We start from the raw sequence: 23,339 nt of genomic DNA, 5'->3' as shown, positions 1-23,339 counted from the left end.
CTGGGGCTTTTTCCCCAGACATCTCTTAAGCTCCTGACTCCCATCATCATCCCTCTGGGTTCTGAGTACTCCTGCAAGGCAGGATGGAGCACTTCTGCCCAGACTGCAGGCTTGCAGAGGCAGCTATTAAGTTCATTGCCTGCACAGTTTCAGGCCTTGTGCACGTTGCAGCCCAAACCCTGCTGCCTTTGTACCAGAACTGCTTAAGCATGGCTTTGCCTGGCCAGAATTACTACTTAATACCTCCCCAGGAAACACAATTTAATAAGAATTTCACACAACTGGGCTTAAAGGGAAGTAATACGCATTTTATAAAACATACCTTTTACATTAAACTTCTAAAAGCATTTCCAGAGTTTAGTCAGAGGCTTAAATTAGCAGTATTTACTTTAGCACCATTATAATGAAGTGCCCATCACCACATCCAAAATAAGCACCTATCTTTGGAATTTAAACTTGGCCATTAAATTCTATTCCAAGGTGAAATCTCATACATCGTATTTCTGCAGGAGTGAAATATGCAGAGAAGTCCCACAGTAAAAAAAAACCTGGGCAAGTGACACAGGACAGACAAAGTGTTGCTCTTTTCTAGCCTCTGTCATAGCAAAACAATGCTTTGAGAACCCCAACTCTCAGCTACTCAACCACCTCTGTTCTGGCTTCCTATTTCTGGGAACATGCAAAAGTCACAACAAAGGATGTCTGGTTACAAGGCTTGGACAGAAAAGTCAAACAGAATGGAATATAGGAACTGCTACATCTCTCTCATTTCCAGGTTGTCTTTAATACTGACAGATCTTCGACAATCACAGCAAAATTGCTATTCATTGACAGCCGTAATTTAGAATCCTCTATTACATCTACATATCTTAGAAACTACAAGGCATAAGGATAATTTATGCTGACTTTAACACAAGCTGTATAAATTCACCCAGAAGTTCCTGTAGAGAAGCCCAGAAATCTGTGGGGAAATTGAAGATTCTGGAAAGACCTCCAGCCTTGGTTCCAAAGTCAGCTAAAACCCAGAGCAGCCCATGCCTTTGTGACCTGCCCCTGTGTCTGAATGCCTTTTGTTAAAAAAAGCCTTTTGTGAACTCCAGCTATCAGGTCTTTACACCCAAGACTTGAGTTCTGATGAAGTCACTGCGGTGCCAGAAGAGGAAACTGCAGCAAATGGGTATCAGAGATGTGGTACAGGAAACCAGAAGAATATCATGAAAATACTCTGCAGGAGTCTAAGACGTGTGAGGGCAAGAAGATCACAGAATCAGTAAGGCAAGAAAAGATCTCTAAGATGATGGAGTCCAAGCATTAAATGGGTATGACTGAGGTAACACTGGATCAGGAAAGAAGTATGAATTCCCAGGAGTTCCATCTCCTGATGCTGCTCACCCAGCAGGCTGGTGCAGGGCCCTGGCAGCAGAGGAGGATGATAAAGTCTCTCTCAAGGGAAGGCTGCAGGCAGGACACCTCAGGTCATCAGTGCAGGACCAGGACCAGAAAGGGGAATCACTGAGCTCTACAGAGTTATGAGAGTCTTTCCTGAAAGGGCAGCACCTCCACTGACTGTAACCTTAAAAAGACCCTGCCAAAACAAAGGGGATCACTGCTGACTGGAAAAGGGCAAATTTTATGCAAGGAAGAAGATCCAGAGAATTACAGGCCCTGAGACACCACAGAATCCACTCTGAGCAAACCTGTGGACAGCGCTACGTTTTGGGGACAGGGTGGGGTGAAAGAGTTGGAAGATCCAAGAGGTAGAGCTTTACTTCAGAAAGCATTGCAGGGTAAAAGCTAAAGATGGAGTAAGCCATGACAGCTGGCCAGTACTGAAAATGGATTAAAGATGGTAACCTTTAACCAGAAGCAGAAGAGGCACTGCAAGATACCCTATCTACCTGCTTGGTGTAGACTCTGCTGCTTTTCACTGTGAAGATTATCCTTCTGCTCTTGTTTTCCCTCATTCTTAGTGTCCACACTAATTTCAGTCCCTACAGCTCCAGGCGACACAAAGATTGGAACAGCTGACTGCACTGTGAAAATAGATGAATAAAACCCAAATCATATGCTGCAAACTATAGGAAGTAGGAACACCACTGCACTAATTCCCTTTTTTTTTTTTGGTGGGGTGGCTACACAAGGAGTTTTGCACAGAATTTTCCTGAATCTCTTATTTTTGTCTCTTTCCATTCCTCTTTAAGTATCTTAATTTTCAACAGTGCGCCCTTAAAAATATCAAGGATCATGTGGTATCCAGTCCTAAACTGTTAAATAAGGTAGCTGTAAATGGAGTGAAAAATAAGATCAGTTGCTAGAAAAAAAAAAAAAAATTACCTCTATCTGAAGGTGTTTCTGAAGAAACAGTAGAGGAAGGTTTCCTTCTAAGCAAGGTGAGACGCACAGTCCGTCCCGTGTTTCGCAGGGCCTCTACCACTTCTTGGTTGGTAAAATCCTGTATGTTGACTCCATCAACCTAAAACAAGAAAGTTGTATCAAAGAACAGTAATTGTGCTGCATTCTTAGGCTGTGTTGTGAAGTACCACACGCTGTAAGCAACAGCCATGTTATTTAGTGCAGGAATTACAGGGTTACTCTCCCAAGACAGCAGTATTTGCAAAACAATCTCATTAAATCCGTTACAGTTCACTGATGAGAATTTATTTTCAAAATGCATTTTAAAAGGAAACACAGCGGTAATTTCTTCTTTCTGTTTTCGTGGGGACAACCACAAAACAGAATTTACTAATATGATACAAGTATGCCGAGATTTTTCCTTAAATTTTTTTTGCTTACCAAAACCAGGTTGACAAGGAGTGTGGATGCAGAGTATCCAACCTAAAAGTCTGCTCTGTTCATTATCACTGTTGGTTGTCCCAGGGATTTCTAACACAAACTTCCACACACGACTGTCTGTATAATCCACCCTAAACAGCCCAATTCTTACATTTTCAGATATTTTAATTTACACCCCAGATAGTCTGTTCACCTCACTGTCAGATCATGCATCAACAGGACCTTTCCTGCAGATAAAAGGTTATATTAGTTTTTGCTCTCACAGAGGAGAAGCTGGCTTTGGAAGGTCTGGCATGGCATACATTTTAAAAGTAATTTAAAATCATATCTCTATAAATATTATCTCTTAAAACAAAAAGACTGTGGAATTCAGTCCTGCTTGTGCTGTGAATGCAAAATTGGCTATTATTCAACTCACTGTTATTCAGTGGTTTTTCCATTTTTCTACACATAAAGCTTGGGTTTTTAAACCTAAATTGTGACCATTAACATTTTGATTGTATCCACACTACACAGCCATTAAGGAACACAAACAATGTGCCACGTCTTGCAGAATCTTAACAATCCTCGAATCACATTCAATTCAAGTAGAAGTTAATGCTGCTCATCTTTACTGCAGGCCAAGAGCCAAGATTCTCCACTCTGAAACACTTTAATCCAAATGCTTGCCTCTTTCACAGCTAACTACTATTTACTACTTCTTTGAATATAAAATAATACTTTAACCACAGCAAGCCAAAGCTCATTTCTGTCACAAGTCTACCTAAACAAACACGAACCACCAAATTATTTCTTCTGCAAAGCAGAGGAGGTTTAATTAATTTTAGAAAGTCTTTACTATGTTGTTCTTTTAACAGAGATATGAAATGTATTAGTTCTACAGCAATATATAAGCACAGTATTTACTTACAGCAACAATTTTGTCATGAACATGAATTTGGCCATTGTGGTCAGCAGCACTACCAGGTATTATATTTTTCACAAAAATCCCTGAAGGTTCTGTTGGGGGGGAGAGGAAGAGAAACAAGTCATTGCATTAACCTAAGGTGTTTATTTTCTTATTAAGATTTTTAATTCCAGCCTTTTTCACACAGTTCCTTCTGTCCATAAAGTGACGATTCCATAAACCCCCACCATCTGCACGTTACCACTCCTGACTTAAAACTGAGGATATCTGGTGGAAAAAACCAGCACTGACACAACCACCTGTACACTGACCTCAAATTTTTTTCCTTAAAATGGCTCACAAAAGGCCACCTCCTCCATGGATTCATCCTTGTGCTTACCCAGGCTTTAAACCACAATCACTTAAATCCATGCTGCGTTTGATTTCAATAGGACTAAATAAGCTAAAAGTAAAGTATGTGCTTAAGGACTTTGATCAGGACTTCAATCATCTTACAGCTAAAGAATTTAGTACTTTAAATCTTAATGAAAAAGGACTTTTCTTTAAAAAAAAAGAAAAGAGAAACATGGAAATCAGAAAAGCTGTCCTTTGTCATGTTTGGCGTTTGATTATTAATTCTAACTCCCAATGAGAACAAGGAAATAAAAACAAAGGAAAAAAAAACCAAACAAACCAAAAACCTGAAACACTAACACTTCCCTTTCACACACTCCCTCTAAATATGTTCATTTATTTAATAAATAAATGCTGATCTGTAGTTCTAGTGAATCTTGACACTTCATCTGTCCTTTTTTGGACGCTGAGCTTCCTCAGACACCTGCCCAACATGGTCTGTCCGTGCTCAGCAAAGCCCCTCCCCTGATGCTCCAAGCCCACCTTTCCCTGCTGCCTGGCACGTGCCCCTCCCCAGCCATTGGCCTGGGATTCCTGACTGGCATCACAACAGGATCTCCTGGGAGCAAAGAGGCTTGGAGAGCAAGTCCAGCTGCACCACATTCCCAGAACACTTCCTTGATTCCCATGAGGAAGCAGAGGGATAAAAACCACTACCCTATGCATAAAACCAGACATTCAGTCGGGCCAATTTTAAACACACTATCATTTGTGCCACTGATATTTGAAAGACAAGTTAAGAGCTTTAATTTAAAGAGAATCGAGGGGAGGAAAACCCCCTGATTCCACATTCCCATATCCTAGCACAGGTAGGAGCTATTCATTTTCCCCATAGTCAATAAAAGCTACCTGAGAAGCACCTGTCCAACACTTAATTAAATCCTGTAGAACTCACCTATGTCACATGTGCCAGCATATCCAACAATTGTTATTCCCAGGCTTTGCCCATTCTTTTTTATAAGTTCAACATCATAGGTATCAAAAAAGTTGTCATTATCCTATAAATAAAGCACAAGACAATAAAAAACCTCTGAATTTCCCAGCGCCATTACAATATTACAGGTTAATTAAGATCCTCAGAAGTGAACAGTGATTTTGTTTTTCCTTCTAAAAGGCAATGTAAGTTCATTTGTAAAGTCCCTACAAAGCTGGCCCTGGGATGTCTGTGCAACTCTCCTCTGACCAGCAAAAATCAGAAGTGCAAGGCAAGAGTTCAGACAGGGAACAGTACAGACACTGGTGAGACCAAAAGAGAAAAACGATCAAGCACAAAAATCTGGGATTGCAAGGGATAAATTAAAATACATAGAGTTGTTTGCTTTCTGTAATCAGATACAGGCCAATGAGTTCAAAAGGAAGATGATGAGAGTAAGGTCTGGTAAAGTGATGAAATCAAGAGGGATACTGTCACTGCCAACAGCAAAAAATGGACTGGGAAAATGGAAAACATTTCTTAAGGGAGTGAAAAAAGAGAAGTTCAATCAAATGCTTGCCAAGTATCAGCTTTGGAAGGACCCATATCAAAAGCAGCCCAGAGTTCCAGCCATACCTATTTCACTTCTCAAAGGAAGAGAAATCGATGGGCAGCTATCTCGTTATCACACACACCTCCCTCCACCAGCAAAGTCATTAAGCTCATTAAATGCCTTCCAACTCCCTTGCTCCATAAAAGGCTGATGGAGATGAAGATAAGTTTGGATGCTGTCACTTATCTCCAGTAAACAAGCCCATAGCAACACCTGAAATGGAGCTGTGGCCTCAAGAGCCCGGCTGTTTTGACAATCAAAAGCTCCTCAGAGTCAGTGCTCTGCCTATAAACACTTTTCTCTAAGTAACACTCCTGGTAGAATGCAAAATAATCGAAATGGAGTCCAGGAAAACCAAAATGCAAAGTCCTAAATACAGTCAGCACACTGCTCACACTGCTGTCACTGCCTGGGACAGTACAGATAATAAGATTGTTTTCTTGTGCTCACACACAGACAGAAGTAGTTTCAGTTATTCTCTACTACAGGAAATCCAAAGAAAATCAAGTATTAATATAAAACTGAAAATAACTAACCACCTGTTAAAAATGCCTTTCTCTGGTTTGCAAAAAAGAGAAAAGGAAAATGTTTTCTATTCCAAAGCTCACAGCTAGTGAAAGTACTCAGAAACCAGAGAAAAACTAGATTATAGGGATAAGTTCCATTATAAATCTGACACAAACTGAATGGTGGATCATTGAAATCATCATTAAATTAATAAATACATTCAGATTAACCACTAATCTTGTCTTCAGCAAATCTCTCCTAGCACCAGGCAGAAGAGTTTCTTCAAATCTACACATGAAGGCACTATTTAGATCAGAAAATTATATTCCCTCCTCTAAACTGCATAGCAGGAACACAGAGGTCACTGAAAAGACATCCAGAAGGAATCCCATTTTAGAAAGGCTGCAGCATTTACAGTGCTCAGGGTTGATCAGTGACAACAGGAAGAGAGAAAAACAGTATTTTGTGGGGGAAACAAAACTAAGACCGTGTTATTTTGCCTCTAATATGGGCCTTGGAAAATATGATCCAGTCAGGAAAGAAGGGCCTCATAACTGATTCCCTTGGAAAGCCTTTTGTCAGAGCATTGGACAAGCCCAATGTTTAGGCTCCAACCTTAGGGATGCAGATCACCCCCTCCCATCTCCTGGACACTGCGTTTCCTACTGCACTGATCCCTCCTGGGATCCCCGTGGGGAGAAGAGGAGCTTGAGAAGGACCCAAAATACTCGACTGACACAGCCCCAGCATTTTTCCAGAGATGTAAAACACAAAGCTGCCTTTGCAGTGACTGTGCCCAAGGAGCAAAGAGGTGAGTTTGTAGTGAAGTGACTTCTACTGTGACTTTTAAAAACAGTGCTTCAAAAAACCCCCAGCTCTCTTCACTCATATTCAAGAAACTAAACAAGAAAGAAAAGGCTACTCAGATTCTACACCTAAATCTAAGCAGCACAGTAGTAGCAGATGGTACACAAGCACAGCTTTGTTTATGTTTCGAGACCTACTGTACACTTAGTGTAGCATTTGTTGATTTTAATTACTCAAAACTGAAAAGAATGACTTCAAAAACAAGAGACTTTGATATGACCATGATAAGATTTGCTAAAACAAGTTTCAAAATTTTTAGATATATTTCCTATCACAGGCAGTAGCGTAGACTATGAAAACATTACACTTATGTTTCATAAAAAGATGATTGTGCTGAATAATTCTGGTGTGGCCGTGGCTCTCTGGATTTCAGACTAGGGAAATTCACAGTCCAGTTTTAAATCCACTTACAAATGATTGATTAGAAAAAATGTAATGAGCTAAGAAGAAGAACTAAAAGTACCACTTATCGATAACATTTATGGTCTTGGTAATTAAATTAGCCACTCTGAAATAAATTCTGTAAAGCCAGTCATTCCAATCCCAAGATTATAGGTATATATATATAAGATACAGGAAAAAGGGAAAAATTATAGAAGGCAGGGCTATAATAAAGACCACTTAAATACCAGCATATGGTATCTGGAAACTCAAGAGAGGAGAAGCACTTTAGGCCCCAAGAACATTCTGTTCTCTTCTTCCTTTCTGATCACAAGCCACAAACATGCTTAAAAATGTCACAAGGAAGCAGCAGAGATACTCACATTCCCATTTTGAAGCGAAGGTAATGTGCTGACTGGCCAGCTCACAGGAGGTGGTGGAGCCTCCACGACTTCACACTTGGGGTCCCTCGCAACGATCATCCTGACAGAATTCCCACAGTTCCTCAGCACTTGGGCGACCTGCTCACTGCTCATTCCTTGCACGTTGGTCCCTCCAATCTGCAAGATGTGATCTCCTGTCCGCAGCCTCCCATCCTTCAAGCACAAATTAAATGGCAAAAAGCGTTTCCAGTCCATACACAAAGTATCTGTTCTATCACAAAAACTGGAACTATGCGGGGGCATCTTCATGGCCACGAGAACCAATGGGAGGAAATGTCAGAAAAATGACCACTATGGCAACATAGTAAATAATTCAAGGACGCGTTTGCACAGTCACATGCTGGGTTTCCCACCCTTTGCTCATTTAGGAGAAAACAGGCAGCAACACTGTTTTATAATCTCACAGATTGTTGTGTGTTCTGTTTCATAGAACGCCCCTCATCAGATAGGGGATTAGAATAAAAGCACAGCATTTTGATTGAGGACTTTCTAGAGTTTTTCCCTCATACTTCTGTACTAGCCGGGCAATTTTTTTCTTATGTGACCAGCTCCAACTCGAGTGAGTAAATCCACTGGAGGTAACAAGACTCCACACAACCCATTTTTCACCTGATAATTGTGATTCATGACCTACACCATCATTTCCATTTTAAGCAAGAATTCCTACCACCACATCCTCAGCTGGTATTGATCAGCACAGCTCCACCACCTTTGGTGCACTGATTTATACAGCAATCACAGGGTTATTCCCAGAACCAACTCAAACTCATTTACAAACTCATCCAATTTTAACATGTACATGCCTCATTATTTCACATGTTCCTAATGATGTCTCATTCAGCTGAGAATGATGTGGTGAGTTCTTAGCTTACATGCTTCATTGGTAGCCAAAACACTTTATTCCTTACAGCAAAACAGGTGTTAGACAAAAATTAAAAAATACTCATTTATACACGACAGGTTCAGAGGGAGACAGTCAAGAAAAAGCCAACATTTTCCAGTAAAGCTCTCCAAATTTCCAGCTTTTATTTCCATCCTGTACTAGAGGAAGTACTTTTGCCTCTCTCTTTTGTCTCTATGGGTTCCAGTCCTCAAATATCGTAACTCATCGTGACCAAATTAATTTTAAAAATCTGAATCTGTTTTGTTATTGCAAGTGTTCTACTCCTGAAATGTAGCAACACTCAGCACCCAGTCTTTAAAGACAACAATCAAGGTACAAACTGTGCCTTCAAAAGGCTTTGCATCAAACCCAAGTGTCTCCTTGGACTGGTCAGGCTGCAGGGCAGGGATCAAAATCCCCTTCAATGAAACCCTCTACAAACAGGACATTTTCAGTCTCTAAACTGAACCTCGCAATGCAGTGACTTTGGTAGGGCAGACTCTCTTGCTTGACAATTCACTTGGAGAGTTTGTCCCCATAGATGTTGCCAGATTCTACAGAGTATTTGTTCTGCCCCAGACTGACCAAAGGCTGAAAATACCAAAAGTATGAAAAATATCAGGCAACTTTTCAGAATTTCTGCATGTTCAACAACATTAAAAAAGCCAAAGCTTGTCTGAGAAACAACTTAATTTATATCAGGTGCTGACTTTTTCCTCCATCATACCTTTAATGTATTTATTTATGAAGCATGTGTTGGCATTCAGACTTTGATGCTATCAGCTTCCTTTTGTTTAAGTATATTAGTTTATTTTAAGACTGTCAAAAGCAGTTAATTATACTTTGCAATCAAATAAGAAGTGACATAATATAACAAATTACCCGATCTGCTAATCCCCCAGGAACAATTGTTCTTACAACTACTCCACTCGACTTTCCTCCTACGATTCCAAAGCCTAATCCTGAACCATCGTTAATCAGCTCAACGTCTTCAATGTGGCCCCAGTGAATCTGCAATTAATAAAAACAGGAGATTTTAATTTCGGATGATCGTTAATGTTTCTCACTTCCACGTGTAGCAGGAATGAGGAGAATTAATCAGAGCAATTTTCTGTCTCCACCCCAGGTATTGGAGATCTGTGGGATTTTGTTCACTCAGCTCCATTTCCTCATAAATACGCAGTGGGATTTCTCATCTGTTTTTAAACACACATTTTGTCCTTCACTTTCAGGATAACAGGATACTAGGAAAAAGCTTGACGAAGAAAAAGCAATTTTAAGGTTTTCCTGCCAAGATGAAAAGTATCCTTTTCGTTTTTTATAAATCCAGAGTACTGCAAACAAGAGGGAAAAACAGAGGCAAGGAGCTTGCACTGGTCCAGTTTTCAGTCAGTGTTGCCCAAATTCTTATTTCTGTTACTTCACTTACACACTCTGAACAGCACCATTCAGCACTGAATTAATAGCACAGCATAATATTCTGCCATACTGGATTGGAAGCAAATTTCCAAGCTACACTGTATCATGACCTTATGTTCTACAAGACAACCTGAAAATAACAAAGCTGTTAAGCAACCTAAACCCAGCCAATGTTTCTGTCAGATTAATATCTCATACAGGCCCAAATGGAGCAAAGTAGGCAGATTTAAGTCTTCTGCGAATAAAGGATTTATTAGCATACTGAAAATCTTTGCCAAAGCCAGTTAAATATCATAAAAGAAGTTTAAAGACCCCCTGCAGAGATATATATTTGTATTTTATTTTGTTAGTCTGTTCAGTGCGGATCTTTCAATGAAAAAGCAGTTAAAATTTAATTCTTTAAAATTTTCAGTGCAATAAACAATATTGATTATCCACTAAAACCTTCAGATTTCACTACCTCTGTAATAATCATGAGGGAAATAATTACTAAGAATAAGGAAAAGCACTGCTTTTACCCAGATTTTCATCAAAATCTAATAGCATAATAAATTCAGATTCCAATATTGCAATCCCTGGATTTAGGTGTGCAGTTTGACCGAATTCAGGGAAGCCACCTGGACCATATGGGTGGAACACAGATGGAAGTTCAGCCCTGGTTTATTACATGTCCCAGTGACAAGCTCTCCTTTGTCACAAAAACAAAAGGCTTCCCAATCACTGAAATTTGCAGATGGGAAAAAAAAAAAAACAACCCAGAACCAAAACAAGCTGATAAATAAACGGGGATTGAGAGGTTCTTTAACAGATAAATTGTGTTTGTTTTTTAAAACAAAGACAAGGCTTTTTGGTGTGAGCAGTGCCAGTTTAAATTGCTTGGGCTGTTTCAAGCAGTGCTCATGGCAGGTTATGTTTACTCTCTTTTAAGAGGTAATCAGAGCATCTTTAATTGCTGAGCACAAGTAGGTTTCAGCTGGGTATTCCCATCAAATGCTTCATCCAGCCTGTGCTGAACAGACCCTGCTGATAAGAATATGGTGATCTACTAAAGCTTCTGCTATCCCATAAAAACCCAGGATCTGTTTGATAACAACTCCACGTAGCTTTGCAATGGAAGCCTTGTACTTACTGCACAGTGAGTCTAAACGAAATGTCATCACATATAAAATCTGATTAAAGGAAAAAATCCCTCCATGTAAAACTTGCTAACACAAACACTTAGAACCACGGAAAAAAAAATATCCAGCCCAGCTGAAAATCTGATTTTGACAGCATTACAACAACTCACAGTCTCAGGTGGATTTACATCACTTAATAAGGCGGTTCTGCTGTTCCCTTGAAGTGGCTCCCGAGCCACCACCAGATGCAGGGATCCTGTGGATTGCTGGAGGAGGGCAATGGCGTGCTGATGGGAAATGTTCTGATCCAATGGCGTGCAATTAATGGCCAGTATGTGGTCATTTTCCCTCAGTCTTTGATCCCTTAACAAAACATTGAAAGCAATTTTTAAACACAGCACAGTGACTTCACATCAGGCTCGTGTAACTGAAATATGAACAGTTGTGCAAGGTTAAATGTTTATGTATTTTAAAAATCTGCTTATTGGGGTGCCTTCACCAGCTTACAAACTACATTCAATCCACACTGTTCTGAACTGCCCAGCCACATTTTGTTCCAGCTTTAGCATGGTGCAGAAATTTGCTCAACTCTTTACCATGCCTCTATTCAAAATTTAATTTCAATTCCCTCATCCTTTCTTGATGATATTGAACTACAAAGCAGAAAAAAAGTATTTTTGTAGTTACACAATAAACTAGGAACTATTCTTCATTATGTTTAGCACTACATGATGCCATCTCTAAGTACCCACAACTCAGGCTTTGATGCTGTTTTGTATCATTATTTAATCTAAAGATTGATGTGCTGCATATTTATATTTTACTTAAAATTTATAGTATCAAGCTTCAGACATGAAACTGTCTTGGAGCAACGCACAGTTCAGTTGCTACCTTGAGATAATATAAATTTCACAGTTAATTCACCCCAGTGATGAATTTAGATTTGTGACAAGAGAGAAACCATCACTCATCTCCTTTGTTAAATATTCATTCTGAGCACGAGACCAAACTGTTACATAGACAGACACTGCCTTCAAAGCTCTGTAGGAATCCAAAAAAGTCTCCAGGAGATCTTGTCTCAGAAGCAAAATGGGAAGCATGCTGGGGAAATTTATAAACTCCCAAACAATGTAACTGCACATCTTAACTAAGGCATTTTAAACTTCCTTTTTATCATGCCATGTTTAAGATGTTTCCCAGAAATCACTTTCTTCGAGCACTAACCATATTTCAGATTCTCTCATCAAAGAAAGTGAGCAGCAGGTCATCAAATCCTAAAGTGAGATATTCACCCTCCTTTGACATCCGGATCAGTCCATCTGTCTCCACTTTGAAAGAGCCTTAATATGCTTTTCTTTAAGTGTTCTCTGGTGTGTTCTCTGTGGGCCCATCGCCATTATCATTCCAACCTCTCCCCACTCTTTTTGTCATCCTGTGTTGGCACTTCCTGACATGTGTTATTTAAAAAGTGACACCAATGACTTGAAATCTAGACACATTTTCTTGAAACATAATTCCAAGCACTGCATTTGTCTCATGCCAACTCTTGTGGTTTTACAATCACATTTTATTTTTAAAGGATTGCTCTGTCTTTTGTTGTTGGGTGAAAACCCACAGACAATACAGGAAGAAACTGCCTGGAGCCTCGATTCTATGATGACATCTGTGCAGGGATCTGTCGGGAGGAGTGGATCTAAATTTACACAGGAAATAAACAGTAAAACCAACTATAAATAGGGCATTGTCAGAGGCACATGAATAAAGGAAGAAGGGGGGGGAAAAAAAATCTTTCAGGGACACAATGGATAAAAATTAAAATGGAATCTAATTTTTATTTTCTTTGGGGTTTTTTTTTCAGAGTTTTCTTTTGTTTTTTTAATCAGGACTCAAGATTCTCTAAAGTGAGTAATGATTTCTGGAAATTCCATTTATGAATGGCTTGGATATTTAAAACCCATCTGAAAACCTGATCCTCAAAATATGAGTCCCTTTAGCTGAAAAGCAAGATACCACCACCAAAATATCCCACCAGATAACCCAGACAAACATGTTATTCTGATAGAGTTTTCAACGTGAAGGTCATGACTTTTCCCTTCACGGAAAACACAATTTTCCAGCACAATTATGAAGATCTCACCTGTCAGCTATGCTTCCTGGCTGGACTTCCTTGACAAAGATACCAACTTCTCCCAGGCTGGGATTTTTAAGGGCAACCACACTAAATCCGAGACCTCCAACAGAAGGTTTATCAATCTTTATTGATTCTATTTGTCTTCCCTAATAAAACAGAAGATAAAATGACTTACTAATTTTCAAAGCAATAGAATGAGCTACTTCAAAATTTATGAACACTTGGAGAATTATTCTCCTCCTAAGACTAAACAAAGGCAAAATACCGAATATGTTATTTCTATAAAAGCTCCTCCATTTATTATTTTTAATATAGCAACGTATTGGATATGCAAGCACTCTGAGGTTCTGAAACCTCAGAGAATTTAAGAGCTGCTTTCACACTTCATTCACATTATGAGATGAATTCCAAACTGGATGAAAACTATGAACGAAGTGCTGTCTAGAGCAATATATTTGGGATTTCTGGAAATGCTGTATAGCTGAACTAAATTACTTGTGTTTTGGCTCCCCATGCTTTTAATGCTGATTTTTAGGTGTGCATTCAAAAGACTTCAGCTTTTAAATACAGAAAATTAATTTCCTTCCCCTCCCTGTAGCTTCACACCTAATGCTAAAAAAAGTTTGCTTTTGCAACTGCCTGTTTTTCAGTTCTAATACAAGATTGCTGGGGATGTTTACTGGGAAATATTACTGGGAGAATGCACTGCTATCACAGCTCTTTTATTCCAAATAACGTGCAGCCTTTACTGTAAATCTTATCTCTGATGAGTTAATGACACACTAATGAGCAGAGTAATGCTCAAAATATTACAGCTACATTAAGGAAGTCAATTAGCAACAGTTACTTAATATAGAAAGGCATGAATAACCAATTAAATTAATGGTTGAAAATAACAGAGAACAATACATTTGTGGTATAAATGCCAGTCCCCCATGGGTGGATGTCTGCACCTGTAGAAATTCTTAGGGAATTTGGTCCATGCTACATGACAAGCTTTTAAAATCTGCATCTGTCTGACAAAGTTAAGACACACTAAATAAAGAGTTAAATAAAATATTACATGCTAGTTCTTTTAATACTTTGCACAGTTCATAAAGTTGGTACGTTTCCAATTTAAAATGTACTTGATAAAAAAGTGCCTCCATCAAAACAAGTTTCTGCTGAAAATGTCCAATTTCAATTAAGTGTCATCAAATACCAAAAATGCTTTCTGGCAATCGAAATTTTCTTACTATGTTGGTGTGTTTGGTAGAAAGTAAACCAGAAAATTGGCAAAGAAAGCTAAAAAACAAAACAAGCCACCAAACCACTTCCTATTCCTGACATTATCTTCCACAGGGAAAAGTTCTCAACACTTCTACTCTCTCCTGGTTAGGAGGCACCATGCTTCCAGACACACAACAAAAAAAGCAGTGTGAAATGCTCCAAAAGGAACAAAAGTTTGGTTCACTAACCCTGAGAGCCTTACCTTTGCCATTTGCTGGATGATCATGTTAAATTCATTAACTCCCAGGTTTGGAGTGAAGGCTGATGCTTTGGGTCCAGGTGAAGTGCAAGGTGTCCCAGCAGTGACTGATTTGTCAGCAAACACCAACAACCCCCTCTTGGTAAAATCAAAATCCACTGAGCGGTCAGGGGGCATGTAATTGAGCTGTTGAAAATGAACAAAGGTGTGGAAAAACTACTGAAAACAAAAGGAAAGGTTTTCCACAAACACCATTTTGTGTGCAGGCTGCCAAAGGAGAATACCTGTGCCCATTCACACAAATATACTCACCTGTATAAATCAGGCAGCATTAATAGATAAGCTATAACCAAGCTACCACATGAAATTTAAACTGTTTTTCAGAAGTTCCCTGAATGTTTCAGCTGTGTTTCTACTCCACTCATTTCTCTCTGTTTCTTTCATGCTTCTCCCCTGCCCGTGCCCCTTATCCTCTTTTCACCCTGGTGTTCCAGAAACAACACATGCAAAAGCACCGAACTCTAAAGAGGCTCTCAAGCACTGCTGCAACTGTCAGGCAAAGCTATGTAGAACTTTGGCACAAAAATCCAAATATTTTGAGTCACTCAGGAGCCTGAGGCCTGGTCTGTATTATCCCTTCCCCGGAGAGAGTCTAGGGTACAAACCAACTACCACTGAACATGTTATCCCTGCTAGGACTTGCACTTCTAGTCCTCACTGATAACGAAGAAATGCAAAAATATTCCTAGCGTGACATCATAACCTGGAAAATCCCATCCTGAATGAAGCTGCCCATGCTTAAATAGAATTTCAAGAAAACCTAAATTTTCGAGATAAGAGAGTTCTGAACATTCTGAATATAAACCCCACTACGTCACAGTAACTTCTTAGATACATTTGCATTTTCATACATTTTTTAATAGCCTGCAAACATGCATCCAAACTTTGGAAGGAAGGGATGCAGCATCTATGGGAACCTGGGAAGGAGGGATAATGAAAAGCACAGCCACCACCAGGCCACCCAGGCAGGAACACCTGCAAGACATCTGGCAACGACAGCGAGGTGGCCTTGTCCCTCTGACACCCACCCTGCTGTAATTCCGGCTGGGCACTGTGGCAGCACAGATGGGGATTGCTGCTGCTCAGTTGCTGGGTTTAAGTTTGCTGATGATTTTATCTTAACTGCAGGGTGAGATGTGTTCACCAGGTTGTGCTGTGGATGCCCCTGTCCGCAAAATCAAATGTCACTTGGCTTCATAAACCAACCCACACAAGTTCCAACCGCTGCTGAAGCCGAGTCATTTTAAAACTCGCTTGGGTACGGCTGCATCAGAGCTTGGCAAATCTTCAGGCTGGGTTTTCTACACTTTACATCCTGAAGCAGGTTAAGCATTCTTGTAAAAATTAGAGGGAATTAAGCGATGCTGTCTTTTAGGGAGAAAAGATGCTGCCAGTGAGCTGATAAACAGCACTTAGTTCCTGTGAAAAACAAAGGATCCCAGTTCCAACACTGCTCAGGACTCAAAATACTGGAGCTGATGTCTTTTGCAGATGTTTTTTTCCAACACAACCCTGCCTCTCCTGCATCCCTTTTAAAGCACATTGCCCCATGACCTGTTTGTTGCAAAACCACTTCTCATTTCAGCAGTGCCTCTGCAGACACCAGCTCCACAGAAGAAAAAAAGCCCAACACTCACTCACACCACGTTACAGATTATTAACGAGAGCGCCCTCGTTAACACACGCCTACACATCCTGATTCAGCTTCCACTTGCCCAGAGTTATCATCACACCAACAACAGTAATTTTACACTCACTTGTTCCTTCAGCTGCTTGATGGATTGCTGGAGAGTCAGTATCTGGTTGAACAAGGGGCTCCTGAGGGTGTTCCGTAGAATAGTCAGGTTTTCCTGGTGTTGGGAATCCCTCTTCTCCTGCAGTTTTGCCTGCAGCCGATCCAGGATCTGCAGCACCTGCTGCTTATCTGCACCACAAAGGAGTCCAGGTTAGGAATGGAGCTTCTTTGCTCAGCACTCAGCAAAAGGAATCATTTTCAGACCACATACCTGCTGCAGGATTTTCAGGCATGTTGAGGGTTATTTTCAGAATTACTCAAAATAACCTGGCTGAGGTTTAAAAACAACAACAACAACAAAAAATCAAATTAATAAATGATATATCCAACAGAATAGTAACATTTGATAAATGCAGTAATAAAATACTAAGCTAACTACAACAAATTTAATAAAAAAATACTACTACCCTGTTGCTTACCCCAAGTATTTAACAAAGCTCTCAACATAGCCTCAGCATATTCAAAACTTTGTCCTTGTTTCATGTGCTTTGCCTTTCACACACAGGAAGGAATATAAACAACGCTTTCAAATATGAATAAAAATGCAGGTTAAGAAAACCGAAACACAGATATGCTCAACCAAATTCTTTTGGATATTGACATTATAATTGTGATCTTCACAGATATACACAGAGCTAAAATCTACCTATTATTTAGAAGATATTTTCCACCTGATCATTTGTAGACAGTATTCTTATCATGATCGTTCAGCCCTGCTGGATGGCAATACAGGTGAAACTTTTGTGTTTCCCTATAAAAGAATGTTGTTCCCTCCACTCATGGGACAGCACAGAATTAAAGCCCAAAATTGGGCATAGTAATCCCTATTCCAACATGTTCCTAAGGAAGGTCAGTTCCAATCACAGCCTGATTCACAACAGGTGAAGGAAACCTGTTCTCTTCTCCTGCAGGTGTTTGCCTTTTTCTTTTCTACATACACTAACAGCAAAGTATCCTTTATCAAGCTTTTAAGGAGCAGAATATCCTTTATCATGCTCCTCCACAGTGCCAAATAGAACAGGTCTCCAACTGGGGCCGAGGCCTAGATGGCAGTATAAAAACAACAGACTTGCAATTAGCAGAAATGATAAATTTGTACCCTTGCTTGCATGTTATTAAGTCGATGTGGAGCCTGTCATTCTGAAATCTATCACGGCAGCTCTACCAAACAAGATTCCTTCACCTAGTACAAGCTCTTCTGAAAGAAGTCAGCCATTTAACAGCACAATTTATGTAATTTTAATTCTATCCAGTATATAAGTGTGTAATTTCAGAATAATATATTTGGAATTATGTTGGAACAAAAACAGCCATACCCCTCTCTCTATATAAAAGCTTTTTACTTATTTTTTGTCTTGCAACTCAAGAGTAGCAAGGGTCATATGGTGATCGTGACACCAGGGGAAGCACATTCCAGGGGCTCTCTCCCAGCAGGATCTCTGATCCTTTCAGCTCTGCCTCTGACGCTGTCTGTGCTCTCAGTGAAAACATCTGGAATTCTGGGAGGACAGTGTTATATTTACCAAAATATTAATTATGCAGGTGAGTAGCTTCCCTTCTCCTGCAGAGTCAGGTTGATTTACCTAATGGGAAAGAAGAAGTAGATGGAGGCGTGTCACAAACTGAAACTTCAGATTTATGCACCCTTTGCTGTGCATATCCAAGCAGCTTTGGCTCCTGCAGGAATTCCTGCAGAACTCGGTGGGTTTGTGTGGTTTCCACCCAGGGCCAGGCAAAAGGAGTCACTTTGCAAGACTATTAACAGATTTAGGAGGTCATTTTAAATCAAACTCGTAGCAAGAGTTGAAGCAGCAAAGCCATACAACCCCCTGAAAGATTTTCAGGAATGCATCTGAACTTTTGGAAGTGCTGCAGCTTTATTTTCTTTTCCATTGGAAATAAAACACTTCTAAGAGCACAGCAGCCTTTGATTCTGAGCTGAGAGCTGATTCTGAAGAACAGATGAAAACACCATTTCCTTACACACTCCTGAGTCTTCATTAAACCAGAAAGACAAAACTTAACCTCCTCGAATGAAAATACTGCATGAACCTTAACAAATCAGGACAAAGAATATGGAAATTTGTTCTTTCTTCCCGGGTTAACTTCACTCCATTCGCTTCCCTCCTCTGTTTTTCTACCTCACATCAGCAGTTAAAAGAGGAAAAAAAAAAAAACTCTAAAGCGAGCGAACCAAAATGAGAAAGGGATGGAAAATAACTCCTGTGAGGAAAAGTGGCTTGAAACACCTTTAAATCAGCAGTGGGGTGAAGAAAAGATTAAACCCAGAGAAGAAACCCAGCATGGCAGGAAATAACGACTTGACAGCACCATGCCCACCCAAGAGCCAAAGCCAAGAGGCTGGTCCAGCTCCCCAGCCCTCTTCCATGCATTTATTCTTCCCTTTCCATTTTCCATTCAGCTGATCCCACCATGAGCTGGAACAGGGAGCTAAACACTCAGAATGAATCCTTCACATTTTGGTGGGGTGAGCTTTGTGCCCAGCCAGCTCTGAGCTGCCAGCACTGGCAGGAGGGGGACAAGAGGGGAAGTGGTGATGTGTTCACACCTCATAGCAGGACCAAACTGCACCACGAGAAACACCCAGTCTCACTCCAAAACAGCCTCCAAGTGCCATGCTAACCATCCCCAAAATTAATCTTTTTTTCCATTACAGAGGGTGTAACAACAGCAATTACGACAATGGGGAATGATTGATTATGACCTGAGAAAATCGGAGATTTAAATTTAAGGAGAAGAATTATAGGTAAGAGATCTTGGCTCCATCGAGGCAGAAGTTCCCTGGAGAAGGAGGTACAAAACAGGAGGAAATAAAAAAGATTAAAGAAAGTTTCAGCTTCTTGCTTGAGCTGCTCCAAGTGTCCCTAAGAGCCACTGCAGGCCACTTGTGCCAGTGGATGCCCAAGTGGATCTCAGGTGGTTTAATAACAGTTCAAGTTTACACAGCACTTTGGGGTTCCTCATGATCAGAGCTGGCCTCCAGCCAGCTTGCAATGCTTTTTAGTGATTTTTTTTCTTTTTTTTTTGGTACAATATGTTAAAACCACACTCAGTACTTCTTTCTTTTCCTTTCTTCCAAAAGAGAGTGGGGGGGAAAAATTAAAGCAAACAGTTCCTTCTGGTGTGAAGGGAACCCTGAAAATATAAACTAATTTAGAGTGTTCAAGTCATGGATAATTGAGGACAGGCCTCTAAGATTGGCTTTTGGGCACCAGAGAAACTCACATCTCCATGTATTATTGATGTCTATGTTTAACAGCCCAAACAGTTTATCATTAAACATTTTCCAAACACACTCTAAGTCCAGGCAGAGTATCAACAAACAGTTGATAAATTAGAAAGTCCATTCCTAGGTGTTAATTTTGAAGAATGATCCAAAACACTTTGGTTTGTCCTGTTAAAATCAGTTCCATGCACTCCACATTCCGCTTCCTTAGCTCCAGTCTCCAACTTCTATAAACGCTTATTTATCTTATTGGAAACCTCAGTTCAACATTTATGTCACAACTTCCAACATAACCATAAAATCATCAAGAAAATGATGAATTTCAGAAGGTTGAGTGTTTTCTAACCCCAGGACAGCATCCATCTGGGGTTCCACTGTCTTCACTTCTGAGAGTTGAACTCAACACATCCGAGGGAGTGGGAAAACTTCAGAAGGTTTTGTATGAAATCCCAAGACTTGGATCTTCTTCAAAAGCAACATAAGGAAAAAGGAATTCCCCCATGCTGGTGCCAGCAGAGGTCATCAGAAGAGCTGAAAGGTTTAAGTCTTCCATTGCCATCACCCCCCTGCCAGACGCCTGCCACTTGCACAGAGACACGGAGCGCTCAGCCCCGGCGATCCCAGAGCCAGAGGGGAACATGACATCCCCACATCCCATCAGCAGCCTTGACAAGCACCTGCTCTCCACAAAGGGCTGCCGAAAGATGGAAATTGAGGCTTTGCTGCTGGGGTTTGGAAGAGGACATGGTTCAGCCAGCAGAGATTCTTCTGCCCATTTTTCCCCACTCATCCACAACCGCTTCTGCTTCGTGTCTTTCAACCTGGCCTCCAACAACCTGCATCCCTCCAGGAAAAGTACGGCCTCATGGGATGTTCTCCCCACTCAGCCTGGCTGAAACCTTTTGGGATATTAAAACCCACAAGTGCTAACTAACTGCTGCTATTTCTCAAAGGCTTCTAAAATGGCCAGCCTCAGCAGCCTGCCGCAGGAACAGCCAAAGGGCTCATCCCAATCCAAAGTCACCTTTCTGCACTAATGCAGTTGGAATTTTTCCTGGCCCTGTTATCAGGAGTGACTAATACAGTGCATATCATCCTCCTCATCACCGAGACCTCTAACTTGGAAAGTTTCAGTTTAACCGCTGATAAAAGCAAAAGCCAGGGAAAACAGTATTTGTTAGTGTGATCTTAATCCTAAATTGTCCTCACAAGACATCAGCTGTAACTTCAGATATTCAATATTTTGTAGTTTACGTGCCATCAAGCGACTCCATACTGTGAAAAAACACTATTCTAACACAGATTTTGCTATCCTACATGTTATGGTCAGTTTTACTTATACTGTACAGTAAAATTCAGTCATACCAAGCATGGCACATACACACCTTTCCTATGAAACCACCTCTGCTCTGTGCAACGCTGCAGGATTTATAAAAATGCTGTTGAGCACACACTGACTGCTCCAGGCACTTGAAAGAAGGAAAAAAACTGAATAGTTCTGTGAGTACCTGAACACAGATACACCACACTTCTCCAGGGTACAGTGGGTCACAGCAAAATATTGTTAAAAATAAAAAAATACTGCGTGGGCAGCCTGAGTTTTACAGATGATTAGTGACTAGAGGAGGAGGAAAGTAACGAAAACCCAGCACTCTGCACCTGTGATTACCAGTCTCAATGCAGATCAAGAGGAGCCTTACTCACTCTCCAGGCATGGTAACTTTTATAGCAAGCAGAACCTGAATTCCTGTGGACTTCAGCCTCTAGGGAAGTGCCGGTGTGGGTTCTCTGTTGTCTAATAGAAGAGAGAGCTCAAGCCAAAGCTGCTCTCCATGAAGCAAAAACACAGTCTCAGAAACCTGTTCTCATGGAAAACTCGTTTCCAGTATCTAAATATTGTCATTGCCAATAAATCCTATGTACTTTGATGACAGTGTACATAGCTAACAAATTACACTTCATGGGGAACAGAGCTGTTAGACCGGGAACCACGCTGAACTTACAAGGGTCAAAAATTAACAAGGAATGCGGAAGAAGTGTTTTCCTATTAACCACCTGTAAACAAAGTAAAAACCTGCTCTGCTAAGAATCTCTGGATTGACAGGCACTTGAGGGGAAGTGTTGCAACAGGTGTGTTACTTCCCTCCTCTCCTCCCTCCTCCTCCTGAGCCAGCCTCTCAGAGCAATGGAAACTGTTTGCACAACAACACAACACCAGGATGAAACCAGTGCCATGAGAGCCTTTGGCTGCCATCGGGAGCCATGCAGCCCTACCCTGTCTTTACTGGGGTGTCAGGGACTTGTCGAGGTCCCCGGTGCCAGAATGGCTTTCAGCTGGGGGTCTCTGGGTGAGCGCAGCCTGGTATCCTGGCCACGGCTATACTGGTCAAGCTGGTGTTCACAGCAAAATACGGGTCTGGCTCTGGAAGCAGGAGACTGTTGGAAACACTTAGAGAATCCCAGGATAGGTCAGGCTGGAAGGAACCACAGTTGGGTCATCTGGTCCAACCTCTCTGCTCAAGCAGGGCCATCCCAGAGCACAAGGTACAGGAGTGTGTCCAGATGGTTCTGGAATGCCCCCAGTGAGGGAGACTCCACACCCTCTCTGGACAATCTGTTCCAGTGCTCTGTCACCCGCACAGGGAAGAAGTTCATCCTCACATCCAGGCGGAACTTCCTGGGCATCACTTTCTACCCACTGCCCCTTGTACTATTGCTTGGCGCCACCAGGCAGAGCCCGGCTCCATCCTCTTGGCAGGCTGGAATACTTACTACAGATAAACACAGATTATTTATCCCCTTTAGATATTTATGCGCGCATTTCACCCGATAATCCACACCGCCGTGTCCGAAGGGGAATTAACTCCTGCAGCAGAGCCCTCGCACCACGCCGACTGTCCGTGCCCCCCTCCCTCCCATCGCATCCCACCCCATCCGTGCCATTCCCGGGGCGGGTGCGGTACCTGCGGGCGGGAGGCGGCGGTGGCGCCGGGGGCGGGATGCCGGGGTGCCGGGAGCGGCGGGATGCCGGGAGCGGCGGGATGGCCGCCGGCGCTCACCTGGGCGGAAGCGGGAAGCGAGGGGCGATCCCGGCTCACCTGCGGCGCAGGAAGCCGGGGCGGCGCGGCGGGAGAGCCGCCTCCCGAGGGACGGCCGGGACTCGGCCCCTCCCGGCTCCGCCGCGCCCGCGGGGGCAGCGCTCGGCCGGCCGCGGGCCGGGCTCCAGCGGGACACGGGCTCTGGCCACCGCGGGATTTCAGGGCCGAAATTAACTTTTTAATCAATTTCCAGGTGAGCCTGACCCGCCAGCCTGTTTATAGATGATAGTTTGAAGCTGTCATGTGGCTTCCAGCTTCCCCAGTGAAGGTAAACCGCGTGTGTAAATATTGTAGCAAAGCTTA

At 41.6% G+C, this 23,339-nt stretch overlaps 1 protein-coding gene across 4 annotated transcripts in view; it reads right to left on the bottom strand.

Moving 5' to 3' along the window:
• PATJ (PATJ crumbs cell polarity complex component) overlaps positions 1 to 23,006 on the bottom strand; it is a 140,715-nt gene extending 117,709 nt beyond the window's left edge. The window contains exons 1-11 of one of the 4 annotated variants that reach the window (XM_048312764.1): positions 22,902 to 23,006; positions 16,903 to 16,962; positions 16,654 to 16,820; positions 14,840 to 15,022; positions 13,375 to 13,514; positions 11,408 to 11,600; positions 9,583 to 9,711; positions 7,758 to 7,970; positions 4,989 to 5,091; positions 3,704 to 3,792; positions 2,335 to 2,473 (exon numbers count right to left, since the gene is read on the bottom strand). In XM_048312764.1, the coding sequence (XP_048168721.1) occupies positions 2,335 to 2,473; positions 3,704 to 3,792; positions 4,989 to 5,091; positions 7,758 to 7,970; positions 9,583 to 9,711; positions 11,408 to 11,600; positions 13,375 to 13,514; positions 14,840 to 15,022; positions 16,654 to 16,820; positions 16,903 to 16,924 (1,378 nt within the window). In that variant the 5' untranslated portion in view covers positions 16,925 to 16,962; positions 22,902 to 23,006. The other 3 variants (XM_048312761.1, XM_048312763.1, XM_048312762.1) reach the window with 3 other exon arrangements.
• Positions 23,007 to 23,339: the final 333 nt, after the last annotated feature.

This window comes from Corvus hawaiiensis, chromosome 9 (genome assembly GCF_020740725.1).
Source record: "Corvus hawaiiensis isolate bCorHaw1 chromosome 9, bCorHaw1.pri.cur, whole genome shotgun sequence".
Lineage (NCBI taxonomy): Eukaryota > Metazoa > Chordata > Aves > Passeriformes > Corvidae > Corvus > Corvus hawaiiensis.
Note: the sequence above shows the minus strand (reverse complement) of the source record. Positions and strands in the feature narration are given on the sequence as shown.